Source organism: Gekko japonicus, unplaced genomic scaffold, assembly GCF_001447785.1.
Source record: "Gekko japonicus isolate JY-2015 unplaced genomic scaffold, Gekko_japonicus_V1.1 scaffold544, whole genome shotgun sequence".
Taxonomy (NCBI): domain Eukaryota; kingdom Metazoa; phylum Chordata; class Lepidosauria; order Squamata; family Gekkonidae; genus Gekko; species Gekko japonicus.
This window is the reverse complement of record NW_015167550.1, coordinates 218,368-231,028: the sequence shown is the minus strand read 5'-3', so window position 1 is coordinate 231,028 and position 12,661 is coordinate 218,368. Positions and strand designations below refer to the sequence as shown.

General features: G+C 49.1%; 1 protein-coding gene across 1 annotated transcript in view; it reads right to left on the bottom strand.

Moving 5' to 3' along the window:
* Nucleotides 1-12,661, bottom strand: part of PPP1R9B (protein phosphatase 1 regulatory subunit 9B) — a 99,019-nt gene that overhangs the window by 79,041 nt on the left and 7,317 nt on the right. Inside the window, exon 2 of the mRNA XM_015413674.1 lies at nucleotides 11,283-12,654. Coding sequence (XP_015269160.1) covers nucleotides 11,283-12,654 — 1,372 coding nt within the window. The remainder of the gene's footprint in view (nucleotides 1-11,282; nucleotides 12,655-12,661) is intronic.

The following is a 12,661-nucleotide window of genomic DNA, read 5'->3' as shown; positions in this document are numbered from 1 at the left end:
CAGAAATGTTTTTATAAGGCTGGATACACAGGCAGATAGATACGCGGGTAGGCAGATCCTTTATACAGACACATGGAGAAGATTAGGGCCAGTGTGGTGTAGTGGTTAAAGAGTCAGACTAGGATTTGGGACACCCAGGTTCGAATCCCCACTCTGACATGGAAGCTTTCTGGGTGACCTTGGCCCAGTCAGCCTACCTCAAAGGGCTGTTGTGAGAATAAAATGGAGGAAGGAGGAATGATGTAATCTGTTTTGGGTCTTCCCTGGGGAAGCTGAGGAGGGACTTCTGGCAGCCCAAAGTCTATTGTGTTCTGAAATCTTGGGGATGTAGATAGATCATTTCAGCCTTGTTTAATATTTTATTGTTAGCAATGCACAGCAAAGATCCATGAGGTGATGTCTCTTGCCTCCCACATCAGCAATGACCAGGAGCAAGCAAGTCCCTATGGAGCATCCATGGCCTCCAGCAATCACTCAGGTGGCTGGGCCAGAGAATTGGCCTTGCCGATGAGGTAGGTTAGGCTGAGAGAAAGCCTGGCCCAAATTCACCCACCTAGCTCCACAAAAGAAGTAGGATTTGAAATCAGATCTTCCTGATCCTACTCCAACTTTCTAATCACACTGTCTCCAAGTTCTATGAAGGTGACCAGTTCGTCCACCAGAGAACCAGTGGTGGTACAACAGCTGGAGCATAAGACCATTTCCACAGTAGTGGAATTCCCCACACTGATGCTTTTAAAAATGTGTGTTATGTGAAAATCTCTGCAGTAGATTTTTCCTCAACAGGCGCAGACCCAAAGTCTTCTCCTTCTTAACCCGCATTTTTGGAACGCTCTAAAAATGGGGATTCTGAAAACATGGGGCAAAAAGGAGAAAATGTCTGGTCTCCACCTGGGGAAGAAAAATCTACTACAGAAAGCTTCACATAATGCACAGTTCTGAAAACGCCAATGTGGAGAATTTCACTACTGCAGAAATGGTCTCAGGTGGACAAGATCCAAATTCAAGCCAATACTCTTCCATGAAACTTACAAGGTGACCTTGGGCCAGGTATTGTCTGTCAACCCAATCTACCTTGCAAGGCCATTGTAATAATAAAAAGGGAAGCATACCACATACACCACTCTGAGCTCCTTGGAGAAAAGGTAAAATAAAATAAAAAATCTGATATATTATCTGTGATGTGAGAGAACGGATAGCTTTGCTGCAGGGATAATAGATTAGCAGAAAGGAATAAAATAAATTTCAGAGATGTTTAAAAAAGCAAAAGGTTCATCAAACTCAGCAAGGGCGTGAGCAGTGATGGAAACCCTGCTATATTATACGTCGTTATCTTCTGCGTGCGTCATGCAAAAATATGGTACACACTTTTAAAAAAAAACTTTACAATTAAGCAACTCATAGAAGAGTACAGCAGAGAAGCAAAGCAACCTCTAAAGTTCATATACTACTAGGCCTTTGAATCATCCAATTCCATTCCACGTGGTACTTGCAACAGGAATATGCTATTAGGTTTGCAATTTCCTGTGGACCCAAGGCTGCAGTTTGCATACTGGGAAGATCCAATAGCCCCTGCTATGAAAGAACTAGCTCTAGGAAAGGCAGCTGCTGGGCCCCCAGAAATACATAACAACAACTGCATAAATGCAGGAATCGCTCATAGAAGCCCCAAGAGCTAAGAGTGACCATTCTAACCAACAACCACTGGTTTCTTTCAGCTTCTCTCAACTTTCGACTCACCCTGTGCTAGAAGAAGGATGTGGGAGCTCAAGTCCACTAGGGTGGATGCCACAGTCAGGAATCTGGAAGTCCTGAACATGGAACCCCTGTGAATGGGTGGTGGGGAAGATGTGTGTGTGTTGGGGGGGGGGACATGACTGCATTTACTAGAGTACCAATCTCCAGGTGGGGCCTGGAGTTCTCCTGGAATTACAAGTGATCTCCAAAGACCAGTGCCCCTGGAGGAAATGGTCGCCTCAGAGAGCGGACTTATACCACTGAGCAATGTGCCCTCTAAGATGTGGAGTCCTGCGAGCAAAAATTCTACTTTGTGAGCTACCAGGCTTACAGTTGTGAGCAAGCCATTTGGCTGCGACATAAATTAGTTTGCTCTGGAGCCCTCCTTCCTGAGCTAAGACGAAAATATGTGAGCCGGAGGCTAAGAAACTGTGAGCTAGCTCACACTAACTCAGCTTAGAGGGAACACTGCCACTGAGGTCCCTCCCCTCCCCAGCTCTGCCCCCAAATCTCCAGGAATTTCTCAAGTCACAGCTGGCAACTAGCGTTTATTTACTTATTCCATTCGGTTTTATTTTTAAAAAAAAAATAAAAATAATACCACCCCATTCCCTGTAAACAGGGCTCAGGGCAGTGTACAACGATAAACAAAAACGATTATAGCGTACTAGTTAAGACATTGTAATTACAATAAAATTTCAGTATCAGTTAAAATTACAATAAAATTTTGGTATCAATTTAACCGGATGGCGATCAGACTTCCAATTATACTACCACCTTGCCAGATAGACACCCTCGCTGTCATCAACCAAACGCCTGGCGGACCATCTCTGCCTCACAAGGCCCTGCAGAACTGCAGCAAAGTCACGCAGGGCACGGATGTCACTCAGCAGAGAGTCCCACCAGGTTGGGACCTGGTAAGTGGGGGGGAAAGCCAACCATGCCAAGGACTGTTGCTATGCTCAGGCTCTAAGTGCCTAGAGATAAAGAACTACGCAGCTAGTCCTATGCTCTCAAATAAGGGTTTGGACTGGTGTTTCTTAAACAGCAGCCCCCTCACCCCCACCCTCTTATTATTGCCAAGAAGAAGGAGGAGGAGGAGGAGAAGGAAGAGGAGGAGGATTTATACCCCACCCTTCACTTGGAGTCTCAAAGCGGCTTACAATCACCTTCCCTTCTTCTCCCCACAACAGGCACCTTGTGAGGTAGGTGGGGCTGAGAGAGCTCTGAGAGAACTGCTCTTGAAAGAACAGCTCTGAGAGAACTGGGACGGACCCAAGGTCATCCAGCTGGCTGCATGTGGAGAAGTGGTGGAGGAGGAGGAGGAAGAGGAGGAGGAGGAGAGAAGAAGAAGAAGAAGAGGAAAAGAAGAAGAGAAGAAAAGAAGAAGAAAAGAAGAAAAGAAGAAGAGAAGAAAAGAAGAAGAAAAGAAGAAAAGAAGAAGAGAAGAAAAGAAGAAGAAAAGAAGAAAAGAAGAAGAGAAGAAAAGAAGAAGAAAAGAAGAAAAGAAGAAGAGAAGAAAAGAAGAAGAAAAGAAGAAAAGAAGAAGAGAAGAAAAGAAGAAGAAAAGAAGAAAAGAAGAAGAGAAGAAAAGAAGAAGAAAAGAAGAAAAGAAGAAGAGAAGAAAAGAAGAAGAAAAGAAGAAAAGAAGAAGAGAAGAAAAGAAGAAGAAAAGAAGAAAAGAAGAAGAGAAGAAAAGAAGAAGAAAAGAAGAAAAGAAGAAGAGAAGAAAAGAAGAAGAAAAGAAGAAAAGAAGAAGAGAAGAAAAGAAGAAGAAAAGAAGAAAAGAAGAAGAGAAGAAAAGAAGAAGAAAAGAAGAAAAGAAGAAGAGAAGAAAAGAAGAAGAAAAGAAGAAAAGAAGAAGAGAAGAAAAGAAGAAGAGAAGAAGAGGAGAAGAAGAAGAAGAGGAAGAAGAGGAAGAAGAAGAGGAAGAAGAGGAAGAAGAAGAGGAAGAAGAAGAGGTAGAGCACCTTACAGTCCAACAGGATTTCCAGGGTACAAGCTTTTGAGAGTTAAAACTCCCATTGACATCTGATGAAGGGAGCTCTGACTCTGGGAAGCTTACACCCTGAAAATTGTGTTGGTCATTAAGGAGTACAGGACTCAAATCTGGCTCTTCTATTCCAACCCAACACGGCTCCTCACCCTAAACTGGTAAAGCAGAAATTCCTCGACCTGTGTGCATCAACAGTACAGCCAAAGAATGAAAAGATGGTTAATTAAACAATTAAAGGCTCCTGTGAGCTCCCAGCTGTTGCCCCCAAAGGAGGCTGCCTGCTCCATCTCTGCATGGTCTTCCTACCAGCCTCCATGGGAAGAGGCAGATCATTCGGCTCCATCTCTCACTGGGTATCATTGGCTCATTCACTGAAGAGGCTGCCTGCTGGAAGGCTGCTTAAGTCAGTTCTCCCTTGAGGGCACATCATCCATGCTCTTACAGCCTCTAAAAGAATGTCTTTTTGGCCGCCGTACGCCTCCAATTTTTGCTCTTGGCCCCCTTGTTTTATGCCTGTCGCCACCCACTAGGCTATGTGATCTTCTTCCTGTACTGTACGACTACCCTGTCTGTCAGTTACAATTGGGCCTTTTGAGACTTACTATGTTGTAAGCTGCTCTGGGTTCCTACTGGGGAGAGACGTGGGGTTTAAATACCTAAATAAATATAATCTAAATAAAGAAGAGTAGGTTTCTATTGCTGCAGTGTGCGACTCAGCATGCCTGGACACTGGGAGGCGCTACATCACTCTAAGGGCGTACAGGTGTTACCTCCTTGAATGGGATGCCTCTCTTTGTCTTAACCTGGGAGCTGCCCTCTGACCTCTCCTCTCTCCCTTTGTCCTCTCACTCACTTTCCATGGCCTTCCATGGAGACACATGTCTCTGCAGGTCTCTCCTGTAGACACATTGCCCTCATATTCCCACACACATGATGCCAGACAAGCTGGCCATAGGGAAAGTGCTCTTCAGATCAGGCGTCTCTTTTCTTTCGACTGCAACCTGAATGTGAACTGGATCAACTTGTAAAAATGTAAGTTTGCCTTTTTTGCAATATACTTCTTGGGAGGTTTATTTACTGCACCCAGTATCACGCTTCTATGGCTGGGCAAAATTCTCTTATATTAACCAAATATCCCAATAGTTATACCCTACTTTTCTCTACCTGAAGGAGTCTCAAAGCGGCTTACAATCACCTTCCCTTCTTCTCCCCACAACAGGCACCTTGTGAGGTAGGTGGGGCTGAGAGAGCTCTGAGAGAACTGCTCTTGAGAGAACGGCTCTGAGAGAACTGTGACTGGCCCAAGGTCACCCAGCAGGCTTCCTGTGGAGGAGCAAGGAATCAAACCTGGTTTTCCAGATTAGACTCCGCCGCTCTTAACCACTACACCATGCTGGGCAAAATCCCAATATACATTACACATTTGAAGACTTTTTTGATCTAAGAGCCTGGTGGAGGACTTCCAGAGATTGTTCTATCCTTCTTCACTCAAGGCACAGTATCTTCAAAGAGTCCTCGTGAATATGAATGATTACAGTATGGTCCAAGAGGCACCAAACTGTGCCCAGGGCTCTAACCACTACACCACACTGTGTCATTTCCACCCTCCCCACAAATACTCTGTTTGCCAATGGGGGGGGGGAGTCACTGCAGTATAATTCATATAGTACAATGCAAATAACCTTTCCTCTACCTGGTAGAATGCTCTGCCAATGACTGGCTTTACCTGTTTATCCTAGATTTTCATTTGAAAATCTGCCCAAGCATTTCAGAAGTTGCAGCAATCCAAAGAGCCAATCAGGACTTTCATGATAAGATCTCGTGACATTTTGGGATGAGGATCGATTTGGGGTGATTAAAAATTGAGTTAATCAGCACCTTCTTCAACTAGGGCTTTGATCACATATTAAAATTTGCTCCCCTAATTGATCAGTGGGATGTGGAACAGTATGATTTAGCCCGATCTTGTCAGATCTTGGAAGGTTCTGCAGAGGAAGGCAATGGTGAACCACCACCTCTGCTTCTTACTTGCCTTGAAAGCCCCCTTGTTGAGGTCGCCCTAAGTCATCTACGACTTGATAGCACTTACGTACGTAATTGATCAGTGGCATTGACTTAAAGGTACACCGTTAAGTAGATCTATGCACCACCTCTTTGTGTGTGTGTGTCTCTCTCTCACACACACACACACACACACAAACTGACTTCCTCTTTTCACAGTCAAGGCTGCAGCAACAAGAATTTAAAGATAGCTTTTCCTTTCACTTTATATCTCAAAACACCAGGCGGTTTCTCTTGCCACAGAAAATGAATGTGACATTCCTGCAGGTACAAATCAGCACAGGCAACTGAACTCAACAGTGCTCAGCTGGATCAAGGCTGATTGTTAACACATCTTCTTCCACCATACTGATGGGTCTTGAACTTGTTTAACTTTGAAAGGCATTGGCCTCGGCATGCTATTTCTTTAGAAACACATCGCATCCCCATAGCGGCTGAAATAGAAACTATTAAAAGTGAAATATCATGCTGTGAACAATACAGAACTGATATTTTCTTCCAAAAGCAAGCTCTAACTTGGGTTACTAACTTTTGGGTTCAGAAATACCTGGAGATTTTAGGGCGGAGCTGGTAAAGGAGGGGTTTAGGGATGGGAGGGACCTTCTTAAGGTATAGTGCCATGCAATCCACCTTCTATGTGTTTTAAATCAATAAATAAGTGATAAATAAGTGGTTTATGTAGTCTGGAGATCAGTTGTGATTTCAGGAGATCTCCAGCCCCCACCTGGAGGATGGCAACCCTCACTCTAACCTGTTGCTTAAACTGGGGGGGAAATTAAAAGTCACTGTATGACAGCCCTAGCTGGCAACCCCCTACCATTGTCATGCTTTTTTGCGGGATAGGTCTGGTACCAGCACTACACCCCATGAAGGTATACGACCTCCCTCCTCACTGACCCATGACCAGAGAGCCAGAGTTGTCCCCGACAATCCGCCAAATTACACCGTGCTTTCTGTTTCAAACAGTTTTCAACAGGAATTGCCTGCGGGTCCTGTTGTCACTGAAATGGCCATATGTGTGGAGTGTCCTCGAAGTATGCAAACAATCGCAGGAACACAGCCCATACTTTATCTGTACCCGAGACCCATAGAGAAAGCCAGTGGAACTAAACAAAGGAACTCCGTCCAATTTCGGTAATCCTACTCATCCTACTGACAGCATCAATTTACAGTGTAATCCACCTTGAGCTCAGTGGGAGAGGCGGACTAGAACGCCAGCAAATAAATAAATAAATAAATTTGTGTCTTCCCTACTTCTGACAAATTCCAGTCACAAATCCGGTACCAAAAAACAGGAGTTTCTAACCAATCTGGAACCCACCACCTCTACTTTTAGGAATCAGACACTTCTTTTGTGCTCGTGTACCATCTAATGTAGGTAATAATCCCTTTGGGCAAGGACTTCGTGCTTTCCATCTCTCTGTCTCCATGGATTAGCTTTTTTATCCCAGTCTTCCTTCAGGGGGCTCTGAGCGGCACATCCCAGTTCTGATCGCCTCCAGTTTGTGCTCAACAACAACCCTGTAAAGTAGGTGAGGCTGAGAGAGTGACTGGCCAAAGGTCACACCCAGTAAGCTTCCATGGCAGGAGTTGGGATTCAAACCTGGGACTCCACATCCTAGCGCAGTACTCTAAACACTTCCCCACCGTGGCTTCCGAGGGGTGCCCGGGACTCCAGAACACCTTGTCTCTCACCATGGCTAGCTCTTTTTGTTGCTGTTTTTGACATCGTGTCACAGCTGACTTATGGTGACCCCACAGGGTTTTCAAGGCAAGAGACGTTCAAAGGAAGTTTGTCGCTGCCTGCATCCACATCATAACCCTGGTATTCCTTGGAGGTCTCCCATTCAAATACTAGCCAGGGCCAACCCTGCTTAGCTTCTGAGAGCTGATGAGATCAGGCTAGTCTGGACTATCCAGGTCAGGGGAGCTAGCTCTTGGAGAGAGAAAGAAATTAGCTATTGGAGAAAGCAAGGAAGGAAGGAAGGAAGGAAGGAAGGAAGGAAGGAAGGAAGGAAGGAAGGGGGGAGACTCTGGCTTTGACTTCTGGGGCTGTATTTATAGAATCACAGAATCCTAGAATCACAGAGTTGGAAGGGGTCACATAGGCCATCTAGTCCAACCCCCTGCTCAATGCAGGATCAGCCTAGAGCATCCCTGACAAGTGTTTGTCCAGCCACTGCTTAAAGACTGCCAGTGAATTTTCAACGCTCTGCACACTTCACCCATGGCCAGAGATGTACAGGAGCTGCGCAGTCTTGAAGACGGCCTTGTCCTGCAATCTCTGTTGGATTTCCCACTTGGTGTGGGACGGGATCCGGCGCCTGGCATCAGCAGCAATCTGACAATAACAAGAATTTGAGCAAGAGGATGGAGGAGAGGGTGTTCTAGAACCATAGAGGCTGGGAGCAGAAGGTCCTGGCTCCAGGGTAAGGTCCTCCAGACGCCAGCGCGCACCCTCCCAGCCCGACAGATTAACCTACATCTGGTGAGGAAGGGTGAACCCGGTGCCGGCAGGTCTGATAATGCTGGGAAGCTCCAGCAAATTAGCCTAGCGATGGGTTCTCAGAGGAAGGCAAACCCAGCCCGACTTTCAGAGTTACAAGCAAATATGGGATCGGATCCTTTCTGCTTCTCTGCTGGTAAAAGAGGGAAGAAAGGTCCCGTTGGGACCAAGAATACTGCATGGGCCAATGCTTCCTGGGAGGGAGATGCAGTGAGAAGGGGAACTGGACGAGCAGGAAAGCTGGTAGGATCCAACCCGTGATCTATGGCACTTCCCCCTCGAATATGGCACACACTGTGCCTTCTGTTTGGCACGACACCCACCCGATCTCTCCGAAAGGAAGCGCGCACCCACCTCCTAGCATCCCGTCACTTAACTCTGGCAGCCCTCCATACCCGAGACGTCACCCAGGGTCCACCGATTTGCGTTTCCTCCTCTCCCCCAAATGCCTACAGACAAAGCCAAACTGAACGAGCTGCCTGCCTCCCAGCTCCGCCACCACTACCCAGAAGCCTCTCTGCATGCATGTAGATTGCAGTCCATGCATGCGGTGGCAGTGCCAAGCAAGACCATGGGTACGTGGGCCTGCGTGATTTTAAATGATGGCAGGCTCTTTTTAAAAAATCTGGCCCTTGGGCCTGCAAATGGCAAGTCAAAACGATTTACGCAAGCAAGCCCAGAAATGTTTTGTGAGAATGTTTTGTGAGCCTTGTAGGGGGGGGGGGCTGGCTCCCTATGCCAGTCCTGCTGGGGGTGGGGACCGAGGGACCGTGGCCTCTCCCCCTGGGGCTTCTCAGATTGTTTACTAGGATGATGGAAGTGTGCCAGAAGGTCAAGGAAATGTGACCTTTGCCCTGGGGCACCTCATTGGCTCCCGCCATCTGCTTCCTGGCATACTAACCCACATTGTAATCCCTTTATTTATAGATTACGTTGGTATCCGGGCCCTTCCTCCATGAAGCTCAGTACGTGACCCCCCCCCCTTTAATCCTCAGAACAACCCTGTGTGGTAGACTAGGTTGAAAAACGGTGAGAAGTCCAAGGTAACAAGACAAGCTCTGTGTCAAAGCAAGGATTGGATTCTGGCCTCTCCCCAGCCTAAATAACCAACATTCTTGCTACTGCATGATACAAGCTAGAAGGGGATTGATGGTCCATATGAGTTGCTGTGTACAGAATGTCACCACAGGCAGATTTAACTTGGGTGATCATGAAACTCCTTGGATGTCTACGAACCCATAGCCAATAGCCAGCCTCCCCTCGGAGCCAATGCTCCCTCTAAGCTGTGGAGTCTTGTGAGCAAAAGTTCTTCTTTGTGAGCTCCTGGCATTAAAGTGGTGAGCAAGCGATTTGGCTACTGCATAAATTAGCTTGCTCTGGAGCCCTCCTTCCTGAGCTAAGACAAAAATGTGTGAGCTGGAGGCTAAAAAACTGTGAGCTCGCTCACACTAACTCAGCTTAGAGGGAACACTGCTCGGAGCCCAATTTTCCTTCTCTCCTTGACTGCCTTTTCACCTGCGGAAGACGGAGGACAGCTTTCAGATCTGCCATCCTCTTGGCAACTGGCTTTTCACTGCTAACTCTTGGGCACTGCGTCTGGGGGTGTCTCTGATCCTTGCAAGGTGTATTTGGGGAGGGGGGGGCAGGAAAGGTGGCCAATCTGTTCTGCTAGGGCAGAAGGAAGGGGGAAGGGCCGGAGAAGAACAGATGGCGACGGAGCCTCTCTCCCTAATTTGTGTTGGAGATGTCTATTTCCTCTCCCCCTTTCCAGGGGACACACGGCCCCTAGCCGAGGTGGGATGGCTGTGCAGGAAACCGAGAACCCCCGTCAGATGTGCTGTTCCCTTTACTACCAGCAGCCAGCTGTAAAAAGGATTCATTAATAATCCCTCCCTCGCCTCTGGCGTTTCGTAAAAGCAACGCCTTTCAGGATAAGGGGAAAAAAGGCAAGGATGGAGAACGGCCTCTCTCTTTTTTTAAAAAAAAAAATCAAGCCGCCTCAGTATCTCTCTCTCCGGCTGCCGGATTGTCAGGTGGAGGGGGGGGGGGACAGGATCTCTTGCAACCCCACCCTTCTCCTTTTTTCCTGGATTTTGCACTAGGAATCAAAAAGGAAGCTGGAAAAGGAGCCCCGAAACGCCAGCACGGTCATCGGAGGCTCTGCTGTCAGACACACATTTCTCCGTTCCTTTGATTCACGGTTTCATACCCCAGCCTCAGTGAAAAGCTCGGTCTTGTCAAAAGCCAGCCTCTCCCCCCCCCCCGCCCCCTGCTTTTAGGGTGGGAGTTATGCAGCGCTTTTCGCAAGCAGGCTGCCTCGTCCCTTCGCTTCCGGGGACGCCTTTTGGACGCCGGGGGGGGGGGGGGGGACTGAAATGCAAACAAAACAAAAAGCGAGCTCCCTTCCTGTCATTTTGTCTAGGCCTCGTGAGTGAAGGCATGAATTTGTCACAGGCCTTGCAAAATCAAGGCCTAAACAGGAAATCCTATTGTGGAGGGGACAGAAGAAGATAACCCTCTAGCAGGATAGGCCTAGTTCTCACTGATAGCAGATAAGGCGGTAAACCTGTGCCTGGACTGTACCATTTCAGACTACAGGTACATAACTGAATGTTCTTTCATTTAAAAATAAACTCTGTATATAGAAAACTAGCAAGTCAGGGAGAAGACTTAGGTTAGAATCTTTCTCCATGATTCAGGGATCTCCATGCAGTGAAATCTGTTGGGAGGGTGAAGCATTCGCTCAGGGGAGCTCCCACCTGAAGTGGTACAGTCCAGACACAATTTTACCCCTTTAGATGCCATTGCTGAGAAACAGGTCAAAGTTGGAAGATTCTATAATAGATCCAGTTTTGGGGTCTCCCTTTAGTGTGGAAAATATGACACTTCTATGGGGCAATTCAGCCCAATCTCCACGTACAATCGTTTCTCTCAAGGCCCAGTGGTCAATGCTGCCAAGTGACATTACACCCAAAGGCCTACCTGGATGGGGGCCGTGCTGAAGTGGATCTTGCGGTCGGGGCCCGGCTCCTCCTCCTCCGACAGCCCTGGGATCTCCACGCAGCTGGATTCCGGCGCGTACAGTCCATCGGCATCCTCGTCTTCATCCAGCCCGCTCCCTCCCGAGTCCTCCCCCAGCCCACTGTAGGCACTAATGTCCACCAGGTCCGCCTCAGAGAAGTCCTCTTTCTTAGACTCATCACCCAGGTCATTCTCCTCTGGTCCCTCAGCCTTGACCTCACAGTACGCATCAGCCAACGGGTCCGGCGTCTCGAGGTGTCTCTCCCCAGCCTGTCCGCCGTTTTCCAAGGCCGCGTGCACCGTGACCTCGGCTTGGATCACTTCAGCCCTGGCGGTGTCGGAGCCTTTGGAGGCCTTCCCGTGCTCCTCAGCCGCCGCGACCGCCACCTCCGCCGCCTCAAATTCCTGCTCCGAGTCCCCGCTCTCTTCCACTTCCACGGGCTTTATCTTCCGGACCTCTTGGACCTTCTGGGGACGCAGGCCCGCGTTACTGTCCTTGACTGCCGCCGGCCCGCCAGCAGGGAGTTTGCTCTGGGTCTTGTCGGCCTCCGGCAGCCTGCCCCTTACCTGGAGGATAGGCCCGTCGCTGGCCCGCCCTTCCACCTTGGCCCCTTCGGGAGCCTGGAGGAAGACCCTGGGCCTCTTGGGGACGATCTTGGAGTTGAGAGGCCCGACCTTGCTGGGGGCCTTGTGCAGGTTGTTCCTCAGGTCGGCCTTCTCGAAGACGGCGCTGAGCTGGCTGACGGTGGGCGAGACGGCCTCGGTGTCCAGCTTGTCCAGCGACTCGGTGCTGCCGTTGAAGCGGACCACCACGTCCAGCTTCCGGTCCTGGAAGCCGGCCCGCTCCTTCCTCAGGAGGAGCTTGTTGGTGGTCTCCTTCTCCTGGAGGCTCCTCTCGAAGATCTTGCGGGTCTCCTGGAGCTTGGAGAGGGGCTTGTCGGGCTTGGAGTCGAAGCGGCTGACCCGCTCGGAGACACTGGTGCCCAGCTTCAGCAAGGCACTGTGGTCCACGTTCTCGTTCAGGCTGCTGGCCCGGGGCAAGGACAAGCGGACGGGCTTCTCCTTCATCTTGGCCAGCTCCACCGCCCCCTCGCCCCCCGGCGGGGCCGCCGTGCCCATCTGCAGGAACATGTTCTTGATCCGGTGGACGTTGGAGCCGTACTTCTTGTTGCGGGCGGCCCGCTTGGCCTCCTCGCTGTCAGGGTCGCCCAGGGCATCCTTGGTGGCTTTCAAGGCTTGGATGCCGGCTTCGTAGGCGTTCCGGTGAGGGGAGGCACTCCTTAAGCCGCCGCCGTTGCCGCCGCCGCCGCCAGTGCTGCCGCCGCCGCCGGGACTGGAAT